The sequence below is a fragment of the Dreissena polymorpha genome, chromosome 16 (assembly GCF_020536995.1).
Source record: "Dreissena polymorpha isolate Duluth1 chromosome 16, UMN_Dpol_1.0, whole genome shotgun sequence".
In the NCBI taxonomy this organism is placed as follows: Eukaryota; Metazoa; Mollusca; class Bivalvia; order Myida; family Dreissenidae; genus Dreissena; species Dreissena polymorpha.
In genome coordinates this window covers 23257830-23283416 of record NC_068370.1, presented here as the reverse complement: position 1 = coordinate 23283416, position 25587 = coordinate 23257830, and the positions used below count along the sequence as shown (strand labels likewise).

The 25587-nt window shown below is 38.7% G+C and overlaps 1 protein-coding gene across 2 annotated transcripts; it reads left to right on the top strand.

Moving 5' to 3' along the window:
* Nucleotides 1–1660: 1660 nt before the first annotated feature.
* LOC127861367 (big defensin-like) lies at nt 1661–21975 on the top strand. 2 transcript variants are annotated; one of them, XM_052399763.1, is made up of 3 exons: nt 1661–1774; nt 17396–17649; nt 21155–21975. In XM_052399763.1, the coding sequence occupies exons 2-3, from the start codon at nt 17403–17405 to the stop codon at nt 21277–21279; spliced, it is 372 nt and encodes a 123-aa protein (XP_052255723.1). In that variant the 5' UTR covers nt 1661–1774; nt 17396–17402; the 3' UTR covers nt 21280–21975. The 2 variants fall into 2 exon arrangements, with proteins under 2 accessions (XP_052255723.1, XP_052255725.1); XM_052399765.1 differs by lacking the exon at nt 1661–1774 and adding an exon at nt 12428–12527.
* The last annotated feature ends 3612 nt before the right edge of the window (nt 21976–25587 follow it).

The window sequence follows — 25587 nt, the reverse complement described above, 5'->3', positions numbered from 1 at the left end:
TGATAGGTGGGTGGATGGTTTGATAGTTGGGGGGATGGTTTGATAGGTGGGTGGATGGTTTGATAGGTGGGTGGATGGTTTGATAAATTGGTCTTGAGTATACGGCTGTACTGGTTGATAGGTGGATGGATGGTTTGATAGGTCACGGATGGATCGTTGGATAGATGGATGATTGGACAGAAAGGTCGATGATTTGATAGGATAGTGGAAGGTTGGAAAGGAGTTGGAGTGTTTGAGCGATAGATGGGTGGTTAGAAAGGTATGTGGATGGTCGGATAAGTTAGTGCATAGTTGGATAGTATCATGGAAGGTTGAAAAGGAAGATGGGTAGTTGGATAGAAGGTTGGATGGTTGGCAGGAAGGGCTGTCACGATTCACTGGTAAACCGGTATATCGCACCGGTAAACCGGTATATCGAGGTGCATGTTCTTATAAAAACGCACCGCGGTAGGGCGTTGCCGCACCGGTTTTTCAAATCTTATTATATTTTGAACACAAAACACGCAACATATTTTAATATAATTATCGTTTTGAAAACTATAGAAGCTATTAAAAGGGTTAAATAAATAATCCGTTAATATCCAGGTCAAGCAAGCGCTTCCAAATGTAGATGTTTCACTTTAATGTTTAAAACACATCGCTATACAAGCATGTATGGTTCCGTGCCATTTTGGAAGTTGGGGCCGATTTACCACGCAATATCGCACTTGTGTATGTAGCCCAAAAGGCGATATATCGTGTTAAATATATTGTGCGTCGCCGCGACGTACTGCCGCGCAACATATCGTCGGTCGCCGCGACAGTCGCTCAAAATATCGTGTATCGCTTCGTGTGTCTTGTCTCGCGTTCAAAGGGCGACACACGAAACACAAAGCGATGCAAGATACTTTGCGCGACAGTCGCGGCGACGCACGATATTTAATCATTCAAATATCGCTCATATTATCCGAATCTCGTGTATCGGTCTAATTTCAGTCCGCGACACACGACGCACGAAGCGATACTCGATATTTTGCGCGACAGTCGCGGCGACACGCGATATTTGTACTGTTCAAATATCGCTTTAATAATATCGCCTGTCGACTGACGCGTTTTCCAAAAATTACAATGCGACAGTCGCCCTTTTAAAGCGATATCCCGCCCTTTGAACACGACCGTCGCACTTTACGAACGCGACCGTCGCCCTTTATGAACGCGACCGTCGCCCTTTATGAACGCGACCGTCGCTTTTTTATATCGACGCACGATATATTTAACACGATATATCGCCTTGGGCTACCTACACACGGGCGATATTTCGTGGTACATTCTCGCGCGTCTCTTCATGTATCGCGCAACATATCGTGCGTCGCCGCGACTGTCGAGAAACATATCGTGCGTCGCCGCGACTGTCGCGCAAAATATTGTGCGTCGCCGCAACTGTCGTGTGTCGCCCGTGATAAAAGAAGGGCGAGATTATAGATGGCTCTATCCGGATTCCGTAGAAAGGAGCTTATATTGAACTAGTTACTGCTTATCATTGAATAATATGATAAAGAAGAACAAATGATTCAACAATTTTTTAAAGTATTACCATTTCAATATACCGAAATTGCGGACTTTCAAAAATAGATCGTAGTTGTAACGTCACAATTAATATGACGTTGTTATCCGAACTCAACCGAAACGACATGCTTAGTTACTGGAAAGTAAACACAGGCGAAAGACGTGTTTTTAGCGCGCTCTGAAATTGTTTTATTTACGCTCAATTTCAACAATATCTTTGATATTCCAGGTAAGATTATTTACAATACAGATTGTTTTGACTAATGGACACATTAACAACGCTAAGTAAAGAACAATACAACAATAAACACACTTTTTAAAATGTGTACATGTCGGTGAGACGGTGGACACAAGTCTAGAGTCTAGACTCGCGAACACGGTAGTCTAGACCGTTTCGAAAGTGGATCGGTGTTGAATTTATGAAGCAAATTTCGTTATACGAACTAATTTGTATATGGAACATTTGTGTTGAACATGGTGCATTGTTTAAGTTGATACAATTAATATTAAACGAATGAAGCCAAATTTTATAGACCGGTTATACAGTTTGATACACTTCTCTATTGAAAGATGGGTAGATGAAACTTGCATGAGTTGATAGGTGGGTTCATGGATGGAGATATGGCTGCATGGTTAGATAAGTGGACGAATGGTTGGATAAGTTGATGGGTGGTTTGATAGGTGGATTGATGGTTGGTTAGATAGATGGGTGGTTGGGTTGGAAGATGGATATTTTGAAAGATATGTGGAAGGTTGGATAGAAGTAGGGAAAGTTTTAGAAATAGGTGGTCTGGGTGATTGGATAGGTTAGTAAATGGTTGGATAGGATGGTTGATGGTTGGATATGAGGGTGTATAGTTGAAAATGTAGATCGATGATTTGATAGGTTAGTAGATGGTTGGACCGGAGGGTGGATTGTTGGAAAGATAATTTGATGTTTTGATGGTAGGGAGAATGGTTGCAATGATATGTCGATTATTGGGTAGGATTGTGGACGGTTGGACAGAAGGGTGGATGTGTTGAGGGATGGGTGGATGGTTGGACAGGTAAGAGCATGGTTTTAAAGGTGGATTTATGCTTAGATAGATAGATTAATTGTTGGATAGATAGATGGATGGTTGGATAGATCAGTGAATTGTTTGACAGGTGAATGCACCGTTGGATAGGTGGATGGATGGCTTGATAGGTGGGTGGATGGTTTGATAGGTGGTTGGATGGTTTGATTAGTGGTTGGATAGTTTGATAGGTGGATGAATGGTTTGATAGGTGGATGAATGGTTTGATAGGTGAGTGGATGGTTTGCTAGGTGGTTGAATTGTTTGATAGGTGGTTGGATGGTTTGATAGGTGGATGAATGGTTTGATAGGTGGATGAATGGTTTGATAGGTGGGTGGATGGTTTGATAGGTGGATGAATGGTTTGATAGGTGGGTGGATGGTTTAATAGGTGGGTGGATGGTTAGATAGGTGGATGAATGGTTTGATAGGTGGGTGGATGGTTTAATAGGTGGGTGGATGGTTTGATAGGTGGGTGGATGGTTTAATAGGTGGGTGGATGGTTTGATAGGTGGGTGTATGGTTTGATAGGTGGATGAATGGTTTGATAGGTGGGTGGATGGTTTGATAGGTGGATGAATGGTTTGATAGGTGGATGAATGGTTTGATAGATGGGTGGATGGTTTGATAGGTGGGTGGATGGTTTGATAGGTGGGTGGATGTTTTGATAGGTGGGTGGATGGTTTGATAATTGGGTCTTGAGTATACGACTGTACTGGTTGATCGGTATTTGGATGATTTGATAGTTGGGTGTATGGTTTGATAGCTGGATAAATGGTTTGATAGTTGGGTGGATGGTTTGATAGCTGGATAGATGGTTTGATAGGTGGGTGGATGGTTTGATAGGTGGGTGGATGGTTTGATAGGTCACGGATGGATCGTTGGATAGATGGATGATTGGACAGAAAGGTGGATGATTTGATAGATTAGTGGAAGGTTGGAAAGGAGTTGGATGGTTGGAGCGATAGATGGGTGGTTAGAAAGATGTGAGGATGGTCGGATAAGTTAGTGCATGGTTGAATAGAATCATGGGTGGTTGAAAAGGAAATGGATAGTTGGGTAGAAGGATGGATGGTTGGGTACATAGATTGATGGTTGACAGGGATGGAAACTAACTTTATATGGCTGGTTGCCCAGACGGGCAACAAACTCATGAAATAAGAGTACATGATTGGAGATGAGGGTGGTTGTTTTGTGAGACAGATGGATGGTAATATAAGTGAGTGCATTGTTGGATAGTATAGTTGAAAAGAGAGTTGGATGGTTGGATAGGTTTTTTCATGGTTGTATTGGAGTTGGGATTGGTGTGAGATATAGATGATGGATGGTTTGATACATAGATGGATGGTTGGCAGGGATTAAACTAACTTTATATGGTTGGTAGCCAAGACGGGCAACTAACTCCTGAAATAAGGTTACTCAGCTAAAAATCTACGAGCCCAGAACCTTTCTAATGCTTTATATACATTTTGTTATTATAGTGTGAGTTCAGACAGCTAGGTAATACAATAACATAATGTTCACATTGTGTACATTGTTTTCACTTATTAATGACTTGAACATTTATTTAAAGCTATATAGGCGATCATTACACCAAACGCAAAATTTAACATTTAATATGGCAAGTGTTTTTAAATTGTTAGAAAAAAGTACCGAAATAGAATCAGTTCATAATAAGATGGGACATCGTTTATGTATGATTGTGTGACGTTGGCGGTCCAGTCAGCCAAAATAGGTTACCTACATTTGCAAGTGTTCTAATAATAAAAAAGTCTGACGTCATTTTTTTATCGTGGTTAGATGTTCCATTTACAAGACAGTGTGCGATTTATAAAGACCCGCATCATGCGATAATGGGTCTTATGTCATATGCGGCCAAACTAGCTCAGGCTGATGAATATGCTGGCTGAGCTTGAGCTACACCATAACACACACATTTGCATGACGCGGTTCTAAACTGTGACTTTAATACATGTATGTAGAAAGACATCTATGTCTTACTCAAACGTAAACATTATGTATATTTCGATGGAGAAAAAAATTCATCATATACCATGTGAGGACACATATGATGTGATCTCACGTAGTATGATTTTATCTAGGACCCTATTGCGCGGTTTGAATATGCGTTCACCAAGAAACATTGCATGTAATGAGTATGCGACAAACATCTCAAAACAACAACAACAGCAACAACAAATAAAACATTTCTCAATTTAATTAGTTTCAAAGGTCAATGCTCTTCTTCTGCTTTTGAATCATGATATACGCCGAGCATATTTTGTTAAGATAGTTCTTCTTTTAGCTTATAAATGATCCCAACGAATGTGCGAAATCGCGTACCCCTGATAATCGTAAGTAAATATATTACAAAGATTAACAATAAATATTTGTTTGGTTAATGATTTTGTCTTAACTTTAATGACATATCATCTATTCTGAAATGACTCACTCTAATTGTCGTCTTCAGAAAAATTATAGTGCGTGATATAATTCAACGCTCACTGTCACACATCAACATACTTTTGAATTCGTCTGTAGTAATAAGTTAGGGAATACCGTTAGGCCATCGTGGTTACTCATTAAAATCCAGAGGGCGAGAACGCGAAAGTACGATGGCGACAATTCGATGACGACAGTTCGACAATACGATGGCGACAATGCGATAGGACGATGGCGAGAACGCGATAGTACGATGACGACAATGCAGCAGTGCGATAACAACGTGCGACAATACGATGGAGACAATGCGATAGTACGCTGGCGACAATGCGACAGTGCGATGAAACGATGACGACAGTGCGACAATACGATGGCGACAGTGCGACAATACGATGGCGACAGTTCGATAGTATGATGGCGACAATGCGAGATTGCCAGATCGCGATAGTACGATGGCGACAATGCGACAATACGATGACGACAGTGCGACAATACATTGGCGAAAATGCGATAGTACGATGGCGATATCGCACTGTTGCCATCATATTGTCGCACTGTCGCGTTGTCTTCATCGTACAATCGCGTTCTCGCATTCTCGCAATCGTACTATCGCATTGTCACCATTGTATTGTCGCACTGTCGTCATCGTATTGTCGCATTGTCGCCATCGTACTATCGCGTTATCGCATTCTCGCCCTCTGGATTTTAATGAGTAACCACGATTGCGCTTATGGTATTCCGAAATAAGTACATCAACTTATTTATAGTATAAGTACTCAACAAGCTTTCAAAGATCTTTGCCATGAAAATAATCTCAGAGAGGTGGCTGACTGGCTTGAACAAGAAATGAAGAAGGAAGTAGTACCCCGCGACGACATACTAGTATAATCAACTTCATGAAGCCGGGTGAAACTGCACAAGCCCACACAGGAAACCTCAATTCTCAACGGCGCAACCGGATGGATCATGAAGGTCGACCTTGACAAGAAGCTGGTCTTCCCAAGAATCGTACAAACAAATCCAGGCCCGACATCGTGACGTGGTCACAGTCGGAAAAACGACTCATCGTGGTCGAGTTAACCGTACCTTGGGAAACCAGAGTAGAGGAGGCTTACGAAAGGAAAAAGGCCATGTACAAAGAGCTGCTAAAAGCTGCTACAAGCAGCCAAAGAGGCTGGCGTGCTTGGTTGTTCTCCATGAAAGTAGTCGCTTGAGGGTTTTACGCACAATCCGTGTGTCGACTGATGTCAGAAGTTGGGTCTACTGGCAGGGATAGGCGGACTATCCGGAATCTGAGTCAATACAAGCTGCAGAGTGGTCGTCCAGCTGGTTGTGGCGGAGGCGAAAGGAGGCAACTTGGAAAAAGTAGAGCTTTCGACATTCACACCGTAGCTACGGTGGCCCCACCCTCCTGAGATCTCCATGGTTCAGGGGCGAAACATTGACGACGGAGAGATTCATGGGTGGGTTCGCGAGTAGACTTTTTCTTGTTAACGCGATAAAGTCCAAAGTTTTCATCCTATTCTTTTCAAACTTGTTCAGTGTCTTTATTTTAATGAGGACTCGAACCCTATTGAAAATGGGTTACATCACAGTAAAATGTCCAGAATTATCTCCCCTTGACTTTGAGAAAATTGTGAAATAAGGCTTGTTTACGCAATTAAGTCCACAGTTTTCATTCAATTATTTCTCAAATTGCACAGTGTCTTTATCTGAATGATGAGTCAAACCCTATTGAAAATGAGCAATATCGGAGTTATAAGTCCAGAATTATCTCCCCTTGAATTTGAGAAAAAAAAATGAAAATCCATAATTTTCATCCAATTCTTGGCAAACTTGCACAGTGTCTTTTTATCAATGAGGACTCAAACCCTTTTTAAAAAAAGAGAAATATCGAAGCAATAAGCCCAGAATGACTTCCCCTTGATTATGAGAACATTTTGAAATCCTGCTTGTTTACGCAATTAATTCCACAGTTTTCATCCAATTATTTCTAAATTCGCACAGTATCTTTATATCAATGAGGACTTGAACCCTATTGAATATGAACAGTATCGGAGAAATAAGTACACAATACTTTCCCCTTGAATTTGAGGAAATTCTCCTTGTTTGCGCGATTAAGTACACAGTTTCCATCTTATTCTTTCCAAACTTGCACAGTGTTTATAGCAGTAGAGCGATTAAGGCCATCGTGGGCCTCTTGTTTTAAATGTGTACGTGTGGGTGGGGTATCGAATATTATCGCTATGTTTTGTTGAAATAAAATAATGAAAACAAAAAGCACAATAATATCGTGTTTTAGTCGTAAAATAAAAGACTTTTCTTAGTACAATTACCCGGTAGATACGGTTCCAAGGGTAAATAATTTTGAATTGATGACGACAATTTCGTTGCTTTTAATGATTAAAAAGCCGGGAATTAAATGTAATAACAATGACCCATTATTGATTAATATTTGACTTCAATCACTTATGGTACTTCATAAATTATTTCTTTTTTTTTCAACTGTCTTCTGTGGCCTCTTGCGGAACAGCAAAATAAAAACTCAACACGGTTCAAAACAGTGTTGAGACAACTGCTTGAAATTCACAAATTGTTGCACCGCTATCGAAGACTCACCCTACAACTGACTTCAAAGCGATTTCTTGCAATACATAAACAATGCTGATAAACAAACTGGGTTTATTAAAATTATATTGATTATACTTACAAGCAATATGCGATTAACCGTTGATGCTTTTGTACAAATATCGCATTGTCGTCTAAAACGCTAGTAAGAAATATGCAAGTCGTGGTTTACTATTAATTGCTTGAATCTGTCATTCAAGCGTTTACGGATACAGAGCATTTGTGAAGATATTAATCATGAACCATAATGTTTTTCCGCTGTTCAGGAATTTCTGCTAATTGCGACTTGAGTGTACTGTTGGGCGTCACGTAATTAATTATCGCGACACTGTTGTTTACAGTAAAATGTTTAGATGTTTGCGTGCAGTTGAAAAGACGTGCTTGTTTGAAAACAGAAAAGCACGACAATAAATCACACGACAAAAACAACAGATCGTGAAAACAATTATTTACATAGGGGCAATTAACCATTAAAACAGCATAAAACTAATGACGAATCGCCCTAGGATATAATGCGATGAAGACATTCGTAGGCAATCTGCACCAATTAAGTCACATTTGTGTTTATTAATCTCTTAAATACACATCACGTGGCTAGTATAACGTCGCTAACAGGCAGTTGAGCACATACTATTTCGTAACATCGTTTGGGCGGAAGCAGTTTTTTTTTTAAATTAAGCTTTGTGAAATCGCCGCTCTTGAAAATGCTCTTGCAAACGTTTCCTTCATAAAATAAGCTTTCTGAGCGAACAAAAATTACATGTTTACAATCAACTTTTACTTTTTTCACTGAAACTTTCTTCATGGCTCCAACGATGTTCCCAATATAGGACAATTTTAACAGACAATCGCATGATATACAACAAACAAGAAGTATCCTTTCTCCAAATAGGTTCCATACACTTAAGTACATATGTATAGAATGTAATAATAATGTCTGCAAATGTGATGCGAGCAATTCTCTTTTTAAAACATCATATTGTTCAAATTATTTGACACCTAGTAAAAACAATATTGATAAATCTAGTTCAAGTACAAATTGCAATACATGTATTTCAAATATTGACAGGCGTATTGCTATTGACAAGTGTGACAAGAATACTGCTCCTAATTTAGACTTCAACTTTTCTAATAGAGGGTTAAATGTTGTTTGTCTTAATATGCGTCACATAATGCCTAAATTAGATGAAATTAAATATGTACTTTCACATTCAAAAATACATATTTTAAGACTGTGCGAAACATTTTTAATCAATGAAATACAAGATTCGGATATACAAATTCCAAATTTTAATTGTATTCGTCGTGACCGAGATAATCGTAAGGGTGGTGGCATAGTTATTTACATAAAAGACAATATACCTTTCAAACATAGATTAGATTTAAATGCGTGCTCATTAGAATCGGTCTGGATTGAAATTATGTTTCCAAACGCTAAATAGTTTCTAATTAACTTTATTTATAGGCCACCGGATTCTGCAATTGACTGGGTATCAGCCTATGATATCAGCTTTAAAAATGCTATTAACTGTATGAGTAAAGAACTTTATATTTTAGGTGATTTAAATATGAACTTTCAATCTGAAAAAGAAACATTCAAAAACTCCCGCTGGAATTCGTTTGTAATTTCAAATGGTTTTAAACAGTTAGTAATGGAACCAACAAGAATTACAAAGAAATCGTATACAATTATTGATCATTTATATACAAATAGACCCGATCGTATTAGCAATGTTTTTGTTTCATCGTATAGTGTTAGTGATCATTTTCCTGTATGTTTTACAAGACAAATAAATACAAAAATATCTAAGAACAAGCATATATCAAAAGAATATAGGCAATTCAAACATTTTAAGGAACACACTTTTCAAAACGATTTATTAATGTCAAATTTAGAAATGATTGACATGGTCTCAGATCCCAATACATGTCTCAATTATTTACTTGATACCATAACATCAACATTAAACATCCATGCACCTATTAAAACAAAAAGAATTAAGTCACAAATTTTACCTGGATGGTTTTCAGACGAAATTAAACATGCAATTAAAATGCGAGACTTGTTGAAAAAACAGCACAAAATCGACGAGTACAAAAAACAAAGGAACCGTGTAACGTTTCTTATAAGAAAATATAAACAACAATTTTATAATAACTCAGTAAATGAAAATCAGTCAACAAAACATATATGGAAAACAATTAATTCCCTTGCACATCCAAATCCTTCCCTCACTCTGCCATTAACACTTGACGTAAATAATACAACCATTGACAGAATTCCTGAGATCTTAGACACATTCAACACACATTTTACTAACATCTCCGATTTGATCACCAAAATTAAATTTGAACCATATAATTATACAAAATTCAAAAGATATCTCAATGATAAACTAAAAACACATTTATTTGAAATTGCACCAATAACAGTATTTGAGGTCCGTAAAATAATCGACTGTTTGAAAACAATAAAGCACCTGGCCTTGACAATATCGGTTCTGATATACTCAAACATTGTGGTGATACCATTGTCGGCTCAATAACATCAATCATAAATAAGAGCATTCAAAGTGGAATTTTTCCGGACAGGCTTAAGAATGCATATATATTGCCGGTGCATAAAGAATCAGATAAAAATGACCTAAACAACTATAGACCCATTTCCATACTCCCTACTATTTCTAAGATATTTGAAAGACACATTTCAAATCAAATGAAGTCATTTCATGAAAAACATCAATTGTTGCATACTTTTCAAACTGGTTTTCGTCAAAATCATTAGTGTCAGTCATCATTGATTCGACTTATAGATTCTTGGCTACAAAACATAGATTCTGGAAAAAATGTAGGGACAGTATACCTTGACCTTAGAAAAGCCTTTGATTTAGTAGATCATGATATTTTACTTAAAAAACTTTATATGTATCATTTCTCTGAGAATGTGCTTACCTTGATACAGTCGTACCTATCTAACAGACAACAATGCGTCAAAGTCGGAACACAAAAATCAGCTTTTCAAACTATAAAAGCCGGGGTACCTCAAGGATCTATTCTGGGCCCTCTTCTTTTCCTTATATATATTAATGACATGCCGTTTTTCCTTCAAAAGGGAACGTTAGATCTTTATGCAGATGACTCTACCTTACATGTAGCTAATGTTGACATTAAAAGCATTCAAAGTACTTTGCAAAATGGCTTAGATATAATATCAAATTGGTGCTCTTTTAACAATGTGTTAATACATCCAAACAAAACTAAATGCATGATATTATCCAGTGCTAATAAGTCTGCAGACACCTTATTACTTAAAATCAACAACATTGTTATTGATCAAGTTGAATATCATAATTTACTTGGTATAACTGTTGACAAACATCTCACTTGGAAACTGCATATAAATAACGTCTGTCGAATGCTCAACTCAAAGCTATCCTTATTAAAACGCATTAAACCCTATCTAAATTATGAAACAATGAAGTTGTTTTATAATTCATACATCTTACCACATATGGACTATTGTTGTACAATATGGTGCTCAGCCACAAGATCAAATTTAAAGAAGGTAATTTCGATACAGAAACGTGCTGCAAAAATAATAACGAATAAGCCGTTTTCCTCTCCTTCAATTCCGATTTTCAATGAACTGGGCTGGTTGTCATTTGAAAATATGTGTAAATTTCTTGTTGGGACTATAGTGTACAAAGTTTTAGATGGCTCAATGCCTCCTTATTTTGATGACGTTATTTTTGTATCAAATAACAATACCTACGTTCTTAGGTCCACCACCCACAACGATTTATCATATGTTGCATTTAATACGAATTACGGAAAGCGTACATTTTCCTTTTGTGCGAGAAATATATGGAACCTTATTCCAAATAATATAAGACAATCACCTACAATTATTTCCTTTAAACGGCACCTTAAAAATCATTTGCTACAAACTTTTTTTTGATATTGTGGGTTATATGGATTAAAATACCGCCTTTGGGTATTTTATTCTTCTTTTTGCTTTGTTATTGTCTGTTGTTATGAAATAATGAAATAACCATTATTATTATTATTATTATTATTATTACTATTATTATTGTTATTGTTATTATTATTATTATTATTATTATTATTATTATAATTACTATTATTATTATTATTACTACTTTTATTTATTATTATTATTATTATTATTATTTTATTTTTTTTTGTAATTATATTACTATTATTTTATATTATTAATATTATTTGTATAAGTATTATTATTTTCATTATATGATGCTTTTGTAATTATTTTAAGGCTGATTGCAGTATGCTAGACATTGTTGAGTTATATTTACATATACTGTGTTTTTTGAAGACCACATTGTAAAAAAGATATGCTATTTCTTAATGTGTTATCTTCGTGAAATAAAGTTATTATTATTATTATTATTATTATTATTATTATTATTATTATTAATTTTCAGTAATGAAATGTTTGCGTCAACATAATTTGAAAGGAGATGAACAAACACTGAAGAATTAAACAGTTCTCATTTTTATAATAAACACACACACAATTTTACTTTGTGCCATGTTTGTTTTTGTACACAATGTTATTCTGATTTTTGCATAATTATTCAGTATTCATGTAAAGCGAAACTTTAAAAACATCCTGTTTACGAAATTATAATTAATTGCAAAACATCCTAAACATTTTTACGGCTTTAGCACATTATTAATGTTTTTGTTTACTATGTGTTCACTATGAATTGCGCAATAAGCGAACCTACAGCGCCTATATAATGCTGCATTATATTGGATTAAATTATTTTAATTTTCGAATGTAAAGCAGTTTCGGAAAATAAATAGCAGAACCAAGTAAGTATTAACGATAAATTATGTAACATAAAGTACTGCATGTGTACTAAGTAATTCTGAGTATTTATACCAGCACAATAACGCGTTCACGTATGAAGGATGAGGACCAGATGAATTGAAGATATAGATAGACCGCTAACATCATGTAATGGGTGCGCTCATCACTGGTTTGATCCAAGTCTTTACATAGACAACGGGTGGGCGTGTGAAAGAGAGTAAATAGTTAGCTCTACGCGTAGTTAAATCAAAGCGCTGAAGGCACTGAAGTTGTTCGCTATTGCATAATTTAAGAGGCAATTTTCAAAATTAATCGCATGTTTGAAATGAAAACCTGCTATTCAAATGTATAAAGAGTGTGTAATAACGCACGGGTCGAGCTTTGTGTGCACTTTTTATCATCCTATTTATTTCATAGAGATAACTTAGACAAAATACCAACAGCATTGCCCTTTTTGGACGTTCTGAAAGCATAGAAAGTATGATGAAAATGGGAGTGAGAAATGAATATAAAGACAATTTGCAATCACCATCATATTAAATGAACATTCTAGGAATATCGAATACCTATCTCACTAAAAATATAATCTCATGATGAAATTTCCCTGTACAAAACTTTTGATTTTTGACACCATAAACAAATTCAAAATAAACAATAAGATCATTGATGAAAAAAATAAATCTTTTAACTCACGAATTAGGTAGTCATCAAGACAGCCCTGTTGACCCGTACAATGTTGTTTATGCATTACTTGTAACCCAAGCAGTTTTACTCAGCTTTTCATCTTAATGACTTGAAAATAACGCCAGCAGACACGCATGAATATTTTCGAATATTTCATAGGTTGATTCGAGATAAAACCTCTGAACTCTGGCTACATCACTGTGTCTGTGATTAGCGCAAAGGATGTAGCACTGTTCAGTGTAAGGAATCCCCGACTACTCTATGTATGTTCAAACGACACAAATTGTGGCCAAGTTACAATAACGAGTTAAAATCTATCTCGCAGAATTTCAGTTTTGCTTTCAAGATGAGAAAACAATCATTACCGAAATAGTATAGTGTCACGATAAGAGGAAAATCGTTTAGTTATCCAACCACAATGTTTGCCGTACTCGGTCAGCACGTCTGGAAATCGTTCCTGAACGCCTGGATAGGCTGCCCTTATTTACCATTTTGCTATTTTGAATTCAATTTTATATCCAAAAGCATTGTGCTAAAATTTGGCATTTACAAATCGCAATGAGATTTTAATGACCCTCGTCATGCGAAAGTGGGTCCTATTCCATATGCGCCCACCATATATATAGCCCACTCAGCCTGCGCATCTCTCAGTCTGGTCAGGGGATACATAATGAGACCATAACATATTGATGATGTTATAGCGAAAAGCACGCCTCTGACCTGACTGTGCGAATGCACATGTTGGGTTTCAGAAACGCTGGCCAAAACGCATAAGACCCATTTTCGCATGACGCGGCTATGAAAGTGTGATCGTATTGTGTCAAAAGAAAACTGCGTTTAAATCAGATATATGTCGATAGTGAAGAAGACTACTCATAATAAGGCATGTGAAGACATATGTGATGTGCACTCCCGTAGTATAATTTTTTATCTACTTACACTAATGTGTGGTTTGACAATGATAACTCACATTTATTGCGGTGAATATGCAACTTACAAGTGAACAAAATCAATACTTAAACTTTTGTTTTCATTTTATTTATTTAATAAGAAAAGCAAATTGCAAACTTTATTTCAAAGTCAGCGTTTACACTGACAACATTTTTAAAAGATATTTCTTGTTATATTTAGTTGTTTTCGGTTTTAGCGATTATAAAGCATTTTTTTAGGTTGTCTATAGCATACCTGTAGTAATTGTTGACCTCATGTCCAACGTTTAATAAATTGAGAACTGCGAATGTAAACAAGCATAACCTTCTACTATTGCCTTGTTAGCACCCGTAAATACAAAAGATCGCCGCTATCTTTTGAGAACAAAAGAACGTTTCCCAGAAATACCCGTTGTAGAAGCATTAACGAAGTTACGAAACAGATCATTCGTGTCATAATTAATTGTTTGTTATATTCGGTTTTAGTGATTATGAAGCATTTTCGTTGTTGTCTATCGTATCCCTGAAGTTATTGTTGACTCATGTTCAACGTTTTATAAATTGAGAATATAAACACGCGTAGGCTAAACTTATACTATTGCGCTTTTTTCCAGAATCTATTTATAGCCTAAGATTACGAATGAACTGTACAACGTCATTAAGACGCAGCACAAAGTGGACTATTTTAATCATTCATAAACAAACTCTTCCGCGACACGTATAACACATCCATTGTTTATTGATTTTTTTCTATATAGGCTCCGTTTGTAACTATTCTATTTAATACGATATTCACATAATGTTTCGATTTGTGAATGAATATACATGTAATTGGATAATCCAAACCTGTTGCATAAAGTATTCAACTCTTTCTCGCGCGGATACGGCATGTGTGGCGGGTAGAAGGCTTTCCGTAGATAGCATCGAACTGACTTGAAATTTTCAGCAACAACATTAGCTGTTCGCCACGCTATGAATGTACTCACTTTAAAGTACGTTCTTCAGCAACAATGAGGAACTTGCTTGAGATGCTGACTGTTCTGCTCAACGAAATCGAATGTTTTGACAGTCGGAGCGCGATCAAGCGTGGGGAGTAAACAATGTATCATTGAGCAGCCAATAAACAACTATTTTAGTTATTTTGAACTCAATATAATTAATAAATTATAAATAAACAAAAATCATTTTGATAAAACTACCGTCTTGAAAATAAATCGAATGTACAAACTTAATAATTTCATGCAATCGTTTCGATGAACTATTTTTTTTTGCCGAGAACATCTTTTGATCACGTGACGAAAAATAGACGCTTAAACACCCGCGAAAAAGTACCCCGTGACGAAATAGAACGCTAAACACAAATACCATGCCACTGCGACTTTTATTATGCACGAATATACCCTCCGCAAGCATTTGAAGCCGGGGCCTTATGATTGCAATTACGTAAAGAATAGACTTCTAACTTAAGTAAGCAAAGTAAACGTAGCACATAGTTGACCCATTTCTTCTATGTGCGAACGCTGGTTGAATGTAAAGTGTGCTGTTCACGATCGTTACACACTACGCGAGCGTACCCGTCGCTTCGTTTGAGTCAAACAAAGAATGAAACACAACATAATTATAATATGTATTGGTATTAAACAGCATTGTCTTAAATTCTCAAGCAAACCACATTAAAACTTGAGCTACGCTGGTCGAAAGACCATAAGACCCATTTTCGCATGACGCGGCTATGATTCAAATGTTTGGAAGGAAAACTGCATGTTAATCAAATATTAACATACGATTTATTTCGACCCTCCCTTGTTTATTGGCAGCCGCATCTATTAATAGCCTCAGCTTATGAATGAGCTAAGCAAAAGAACTACGTCATGAAGACGCAGCGGAAAGTGGACTATTTTAATCATTCATAAACAATCTCTTCCGCGACACGAATAATACAATCATTGTTTATTGATTCTTTTCTATATAAGCTCCGTTCAAAACTATTACATTTAACACGATATTTATATAATATTTCCATTTGTGAATGAATATAGTTGGAGAACTCTAACCTGTTGCATAAATTATACAACTCTTTCTCGTGCGGATACGGCATGTGTGGCAGGTATTAGGCTCTCCGTAGATAAGCCGAACCGACTTGATATTTTGAGTAACTACATTAGTGTCGCTACGCGAACAACTAAAAATAGTTTTTTCCTTGGCTAATTCAATTGTTAACCGGGTCTCCACAAGCTCGGCAAAACATCCGTTGGTTCAAGCAACGCTAAGACTGTTTAAAGACACAACGATATTTCCGTTGTTCTTGTATATTTTTTTTTTAAATCAAATATTCCAGAGTTAATCTATTTTGTAATTTATTTTATGTATTGTCTTATGGTGTGTTACGCTTTTGGTACAGGTTATTTAACGCTATGAATGTGTGATATAAATTATGTTGCTTGAATCTACAAAATAACAGCACTTTATGAAGAAATGACATTTCAGCCGGAGCACGTCTGTCTGACCTTTTCTGGAAAGGGCATTTCCATTTCTTACGACGAAATTACCGACTAGCACTTTTCGCTGTGTTCGACGCTTTCCGTAATGTTTTTTCATTGGACCAGTAAAATCCTTTACATTATATGTAATTATTTCTTATTATAATTCAATAAATATTATTAAATTTATATATTTGTAATTGTTATTTAATACAATCATGTTTATGCTTTCACTTTGTGTATATTGTAAAGTGTTTTTTACAAGACTTATGAGTCCTCTTTCGACCACTGGAATCCCGGCCCCGCAATTTTGGTGTTATTCGCTGTTTGAGTTAAACACTACTATCTACCTATACTAAATGTAAATTGTCGATTTTTAAATGAAAATGGATATAATTTACCACTTTTACTGTCATCAAAGATTTCACTTCTGTGTTTACATCAGGTAACTTCAAGGACTCTTGTTCCACAACTTCCCAGATAGCATGTGCCTATTACAACGAAAAACATTGTATCAAATGTTCCGTGAATTAAAAAAAGAAATCCTATTGTATGTTTAATTAATGTAATTTTGAGTTAAATAAACCAATCCTTGTCAAAGTTTCGTTAGATTTTTGTTTAGTGTTTAGCTACCGGGAGCATGTGGCGTAAGCTTTCATGTAGCAAATTAGCAGCCAGGTTCCTTGTTTACGTTTGGATGGTTTTTTGAATTGGATTTAATTGCTACGCCGAGCAAAAAAGTATTTAATTTAAAATAATGTTCTAACTTGTCATTAGGATAAACATGGATGCCAAAGCGTTCTACTGTGTGTTCTACATCTTCCTGCTGACCATGACTGTCCCATCACTCTGTATCCGCGAGACGCTTGAGGATACTGCACGAGATCACGAGGTGCGGGACAAGAGGCAGTTGCAAGCAGTCGGCCCTATTGCAGCCTACGCTGGTATCGCCGTTTCTCCCTGGGTGTGGGCGGCACTTCTAGCCGTATATGGACTCACACTTCTCAACCAGTATCGCGTATCTCGGACGTGTATCCTTTGTACAAATAACAACGGTAAACTGGCCTTGGATAATACATTGATAATATTTTATATAATTGATATATATATATAATTGTTTCCTGATATATTATATATTTTCAAATCGTTCAAGATTAACCAACTCTCAGACTGGTAATATGCAATATCTGCACTTTTTATTTGATCAATTCAATTTACCCACATGTCTACTTAATCAAGAAAAGAGTTGACCAATTAAGAATATATGTCCGTGTACATACAAGCATGTTGATTGCATCATTTGATCGATTTACTGCAAACTTCTACAACAACCGAAAGTCGGAACGAAGATTCCTTTCTTATGGTGAATTCAATAACATGTTTTCGATATGTCATAATACTTTGGATGGTGCGAACACCCTACCAGACTGGAAAGCTAGCGCAAGTGGTGAGTGAGCTGAACCGATACAACCTGACCCTTATGGGAGTAACAGAAGCGAGATGGCCTGGCTCTGGCAAGCAGAAAGTGAGTTCCGGAGAAGTCACCATCTGTTCAGAAAGAACTGACAACGACCACCGGGAAGGAGTTGCCGTCATCATCAGCAAGAGCTAGGCCAACACCGTGCTACAGTGAAAACCTGTGAACGAGCGCCTGCTGTACGTCAGGATGAACTCCAAGGACGCCAAGCTGTCTGTTGTTGTGGGCTACGCACCAATAGACGATGCGGAAGAAGAGGACAAGGATGCATTATATGACGCCCTCCAAAGTGTTTAGAGGACATCCCCCAACACGACGTGCTGATGTTTCTCGGCGACTTCAATGCTAAGGTTGGCTGCGACAACAAAGACAGAGAGAAGGCCATTGGACGACATGGAATAGGTGTGATCACCGACAACGGGGAGAGACTAGTCAACTTCTGTCAACAGAACGACTTGGTCATAGGAGGCACCCTGTTCGCGCACAAGGAGATCCACAAACTAACATGGACATCACCAGACGGCAGGACCCAGAACCAGATCGACCACATCATCATCAACGGTCGGTGGTGGTACTCTCTGCAGGACGTGCGTGTGATGCGACATGCAGACATTGGCAGCGACCATAGTCTTCTGGTGGCCAAGGTGACTTTGAAGCTCAGGAAAGTCAAGACGGGAGACATCAAGAACCAACACTATGATGTCGTCAAGTTGAAAGACCCAAAAGTGAAACAAGAGTTTAGGTTAACCCTCAGGAATAGATTTAGTATTTTGGAAGATGAGGCAGCACTGACCATCGAAGGCTTCAACAGAGTAATGAAAGAGACAGGAGAGGAAGTTCTGGGCTTAAGAAAGAGCAAGAAGACAGAATGGATCTCAGAAGAAACGTGGTATCATATAGAAGAAAGAAGGCGAATCAAAAAGAAACTGTTGGACACTAAATCCTTAAGACTTAAGGAAGAATTTCAAAGGAATATAGCGAGAAAGACAAGGTGGTGAAGACATCAGCCAGAAGAGACAAGAGGAGGTACATAGAGAGGCTAGCAGAGGAGGCGGAGACAGCCGCCGAGCACAATGACATGAAGACAGTGTACCAGAACACCGGGAAGCTGAAGGGCGACTACGGCCAGCACCATGACCTTCCTGTGAGAGCTGAAGACGGAACTCATGTCACTGTGGAAGAGGAGAAGCTGAAGAAATGGAAGCAATACTTTGAGTCCATTCTAAACCGCCCAGACCCACCAACCCCAGCCGACATTCCTGAAGCTGAAGAGGACCTTGACATCAATCTCGGCAACATCACTGTAACGGAAGTCAATGAGGCCATCCGTAAGCTGAAGAATGGGAAGGCGCCTGGCGACGATGGAGTGTGCCCTGAGATGCTGAAAGCAGAAGACACAGTGACGCCGCAGCTTCTTTGCCAGATTCTTCAAAGATTTGGGACAGTGAAGAAGCGCCAAGCGAATGGAAGACCAGCACCATTCTCACCAGTAAGATCTTCAGCCGCATGATCCTTCAACGAATAACAACAGCAGTGGACGGTGTCCTTCGCCAGGAACAAGCTGGCTTCAGGAAAGGCAACACCTGCATCGACCACATCTTCGTCCTTAGGCAGATCCTTGTGCAGTCCCATGAATAGAATGGATCCCTCTACGTGGTTTTTGTGGACTTTGAGAAGGCCTTCGACAGCCTACACAGAGACTCCCTCTGTGAGATTCTGCGACATTATGGCATCCCTCAGATACTTGTCAACGTCATCAGGTCCCTGTACGAAAACTTTGAGTGCAGAGGTGTCCACAACAACCAGCTCACTGAACCATTCAAGGTGGAAGATGGGATGAAGCAAGGATGTTTCCTCTCGCCGCTCCTCTTTTCAATGGCAATTGACTGGATCATGCAACGCATCACAGAGGGAAGGAGGCAAGGAATACAGTGGACGCTTACCTCGCTGCTAGATGACCTGGACTACGCCGACGATATCGGGCTACTTGCTAGCAGGAACAAGGACATCCAGCAGAAGACACAACAGTTGGCACTGTCAGCAAGCACCATAGGTCTCAGGGTCAACATTGGGAAATCTCAGGTCATGAGGAAGAACACCAAAGTGTGCGACCCAATCACGATCAATGACTAGCTTCTGCAAGATGTGGACGAGTTCATTTACCTGGGCAGCAAGGTCACCACAGATGAAGACAGTGCAAGGGAGATCAACACGAGAATCAGCAAAGCCAATCAAGCCTTCGCAATGCTGAAGCCCGTCTGGAGGACCACAAGTCTTAGGATGCACACCAAGCTCCGCATCTTCAAGAGCAACGTACTGAGCGTCCTTCTATATGTGTCTGAGTGCTGGAAGACCACTTCTACCATCGAGCGAAAACTGGAAGTCTTTCAGAACAAGTGCCTACGACGGATCATGAAAGTCTTCTGGCCAAACATGATCACGAACATGGAACTGCGTAAAAGAGCTGGCGCAAACAGCATTGCGGAGACCATCGATTTGAGAAGATCGAGATGGCAAGGCCACGTCTGCAGAATGGCACCCGACTCGCTACCCAGGGTGGTACTGAGATGGACTCCACAGGGGAAAAGAAATCGTGGACGACCGAAAGAGACGTGGCGCCGAACCATGGAGCGAGAGCTCAAGAACAGAGGTCTCACTCTGCAGACAACACCGGCAACAGCAGCTGACCGACCAAAGTGGCGCTCCCTTGCCGTCGCCTCAAGCACCAGACGGCGCAGAGAGGATTGAATGAATGAATGAATAATACTAAGAACTCAAGACTGAATACTTAAGCATTCCTGAGATTAACACTACAGAATGTAAGCAATATTAATACAAAGTCCCAGATTTGCGACGGATTGCTACTGTCCGCGTCTGGTGTGGTGTGTACATGTGATTCAAATGGTATGAATTAAACATTGTCTAAAAATATTAGTTTTTTGAATTTAACTTACAGATTGACTGAATTTATACGAATTATAACGTGGCCGTATGTTTTGGTATAAAACATTGCAGCGAACACGTCAATCAATATGATTGCTCTTTAACCTCATGTTCAGCCAACGATGACCACGCGTGTGCGGGTAACAGAGGGTGGTGTAGGAGCTCCTGCAGGAGCTACGAGTACATCGACAACTACCACAGCGCCGTCTGCGGCAGATACAAATGTTGTAGGTCACGATAGAATACACTCGAGATTCTGAAAATTCAGGCGCTATTCTTCACTACAACACTGAATTGTTCATGTTGTATGTCGAATGCAGTTCTCGGCAGTTTTACGATTATAATGTACATTGGTATGTTCAACTTAAGGAGAACTTTTATTTGTTTCGTATATTAAGAACAATACTTAAATGAACCAAAAAGATGCAACTACATAATTAATAAGTGCTGCTCTGATAATTCATTTTTTTTCACGGATCAAATCTATTTATTTTCTAGTTAAAGTAAGTAGACGTTAAAACGAACGTTAACATGCACTTCAATAAATGAAAGAAATGACACCTTGTTTAAAATTCCGATAAAAATAAAGCTGTACACAATTTATGTTTATTTATCGGAATAAAAGTGGATTGAGAATTGAGATAGTTTATGTTTGGGTGAAAATGGCAAAGAAATATATTCATATACCTTTATTTGATAATAATAATAGGACGAAATGTTTATTAAATGTTCTCCATGATATAATGATATATATCTGTTTTAATGTATTCGGGAGTATTGGATTTGTTTGTATCATTTTCTAAATCCATTTCTTATTATGTTAAACGGTTTATTGCTCATTGTTTTAAGCCATCAAATTAATACCATGCGTGTTACCTGAACTTGCGTTGTTCTGTATGCTTGACTTATATGAAATACATTTAATTTGTAATAAATTGCACTGTGTTATTTTCCAAATTCCCAAAATTATTAAACAACATCTGAAAAAAATTGCAGTCAATAATCCTTTCAGGAATACGCTTTCAAGTTTTTACGGGCTAGGTTAGTACCCGCTTCCTAGAACGTCCGTGTATTTAATCCCCGGGGGTGGGGGGGGGGGGGGACGGGTAACTTCCCAAATTTTAGGGTAGGGTGTCCCACTGAGACTTCCGAAATGTGACACATTTTTAGACCGGATCTCTGATAAAGTTGACCCATTTTGATACAAGATTTTTTTTAAAGCAGACCCATTTGCAAACGATACCATTTAGAAAGTGGACCCATTTCAATACACGAGTTTTGATAAACTTGACCAATATCAATTCTAGAATTTGATATAGTGGACACATTTCATACTAGAATTGTACCCTCTATTATATTAATACAGTATACTCCATTTAAAAATCATGTAATCATTTTGATAATGATACTTTCAAATCAATATGCATTTATATACAAGCAAATTTCTGATTTCTGATTAAAAAGCTTCAAATATCTGAAACAAGACAATACTTGAAAAGATTAGCATTTTGTTCCAAGCTTCTTCAACTCGAAATGATCTATTTATTGAAGAGGTATCTTCGATGTACTCATCCAGAAATGTTATTCTCAATTCACGAAAATGAACTAAATATTTGGTTGCAAATGCCTTAAGATAAACACGTGGATACCGTTTTTAGCACGAAAACGTGACGATAGTAACAGCTTAATCTAATATTCCAGAAAACGTACGGTGAGTAATAAAGTAAAAGGTGCTTACCCGGTACATTTAAATTTGTTGTTGATTATTCGTATTATAGAATATTAATCATTTTAAATGGGAAATAATTCAGTTATTTAAAAACGTTTTATCAATTAAAATAATAGATTAGCGGACTTTCTTAAACACTCGGAACGCATTTAATCCGGTAGCTGTTACCCTCGACTACAGTACGTCTAACGCGATATCTGCCTTCTTCCACGCATCACCGTGATTCAGCACAGGGTGGAAGATAACTATCTCAACCCGATACACTGTGGAACACGGTGATGTCGCCGTGGCGAATTGCGGTTTCTAGTATCGATAATATGGCGTACCACTTGGGTCGAAAGTCAACAAGACCTACTAGGTAAAAAGAGAAATGTACTTCGACGTACAATTTGTACGTCGAAGTACAATAATTGTACGTCGACATTCAAATATGAAATACACTTCGAAGTATATATTTGTACGTCCGGGCCCTGCTCGGACTGAACCTAACGGTATTATCACGGCCCGAGCATAGCAATGATATGACAACCGACCTATAGTTACCCCCTCGCAGGACATAGCCGACGGGCCACTCCGACGAATGCCGTGGGGCCCCTTGAACTGTGCCCTGTGAGGACGCCATGGACGGAAACGGACAGACAAGCTGCACCCTAAAACGCAGTAGAACAACAACAACATGTTCCCGAAATATAACTGTCACCCAACCCCTGTAACCACTATGGCTTAAACACTATGGTTGAACTTAAATCCCTTCTTGAAAATCATTAAGCAATCGGGCTAACAGTATCCGGGTTCCGCGGGACCCCCTTGTGCTGGTCTTTTAAAAAAAAGATCCGCTGCATCCAGCACGCAGCAACAGACGATGGCGTATACAGGGAAGAGCACACAGACACCTCACCTCCGTACAAACACGGAAGCCGCAGTAAGTGCGCACACGCAGGTAACTCAAAAGAGACACCTACAGTGCAACCCCTACAGATGTAAATATTGTAATCATGTATTTTCTATATGCACAACTTTAAAATATGTTGGCTGGAGCGGCGTGTCGGCTAAGATAGTGAGGCCCCCTCCGCGCACTATTTCTCTGCCGACGCGACCCACCCAAGATTACCAAAAAAAGAAAAGTGAAGGTAATTATTTTATTTTGTTTCTCTTTGTATTGCAGCGACGCGAATAACTAATTGCAGTTCATTTGTTACTAACCATTGTATTAGCCACTCCTAGCGTACCTATGTAGCCGGATCGAGCCCATAGAATGCCAAGTACCAGCTCAAGCCACGCTACTATCCGGGCAAAATATAATAGCACATAAGACAGCTGCCTTTTTCACCATATATAATATAACCAGAACTATTAACGTGCACGCTCTCCTAATACCAAACTATTATAACCACAGACCCTCTCTTCTATCATCAAGTAAATGATCTATCAAAACCAGTCTGGCCCTCACAACACCACAGTGCCACAGACAACCACCTCAGCAAGAAGAAAGAAAATCTAGAAATTGTCTATGCCCACAATGAAATAGTCATCTCGGTCCAATCAAATACACCCAGTCCCTCTCTTCTATCGTCAAGTACACGATCTTTCAAAAATCTAGTCTGACCCTCAAAACACCATTCAATCAATACTGATAAGAGCAACAGTGAGAGCCCACGTCACTATAAGATATGACACAAGGCAGCATTATGATATTTGGAACAATACTAACACCATGTACTTATATGTCCTCCGCGAGGGACGTTAAAAGTGGGTACAATGTATCGGTGCTATACACCGGGCACTTAAAGAACCAGGGGCGCCTCTGGAATCGGGGCGTTTCCTGTATTCTGCTCGAACCCCCACTAACACCTCTCTTGGGGCGGAGATCACAGCAACCACACATAAAAAACAAGGCCATAAAACTATATAATACCATGAGTTCTACCACATAATAAAAATTAAAAGTAAAAGCATAAAACATGCTATAACAACGAAATAATTTAATCATTTCCTACTATGTTATCTAGTTATAATAGCAAACATAATGTAAAAATAAAATTTATACAGCCCAGCTTGATACAAGGGCTGGATGTTTGGCAGGCGGGTGGGAAAGAATGATGGTGACTCCGGGTGTGGCTTTGGGAAACTCCTTGGTCGGTTCTTGGCGGATCTGTTGTCGCGCGCAGCAAGAGGGTGGATGAGGGTGCTTGTCTCGGGAGGCTCCAGCGGTTGGGGGCTCGGGCGGGGCCGTATGCGGGGGGGGGGGCTCGGGCTCGCTCGGCGTGGGTGCGCTTGTGCGTTGGCGGCGTGCTCTGCGCTCTGGGAACTGGAACGAGATACAGCCTTTCACGACTGACCGACGGACGTAAGCAACCGACAAACTCCTCCTCTTCCGCTCCAGACAAATGCACAACAATCACACACCACAAACTATACATAAACATCTACATATAATCACCACAAGACCCAGGACACACCCACATAACACCCACATACACATCAATCACAAACAAACCACTCCACACAACACACATTTATAACAATCACATACACATCACTCACATACAAAACGCTACACATGATCCACATCACATCATAAGCATACAGTACAGGGCACATTAAGGTCTCATTGACCAGCGTGCACTGAACTTTACTAAAAATTCAAAATTATTTGGCGATTACCCGGACATCCGGGGTAAATTTGACCTACTCTGGCTCCAAATTAATCTTTATCTCCTGAACGGTCATAGGGGCAGGTCCATCCAAAATGACCCCGTGAAGGGGCTCGCATGGACCTGTAAATAAACTCTGAACAACACACACGCCTCCCACTGAGCG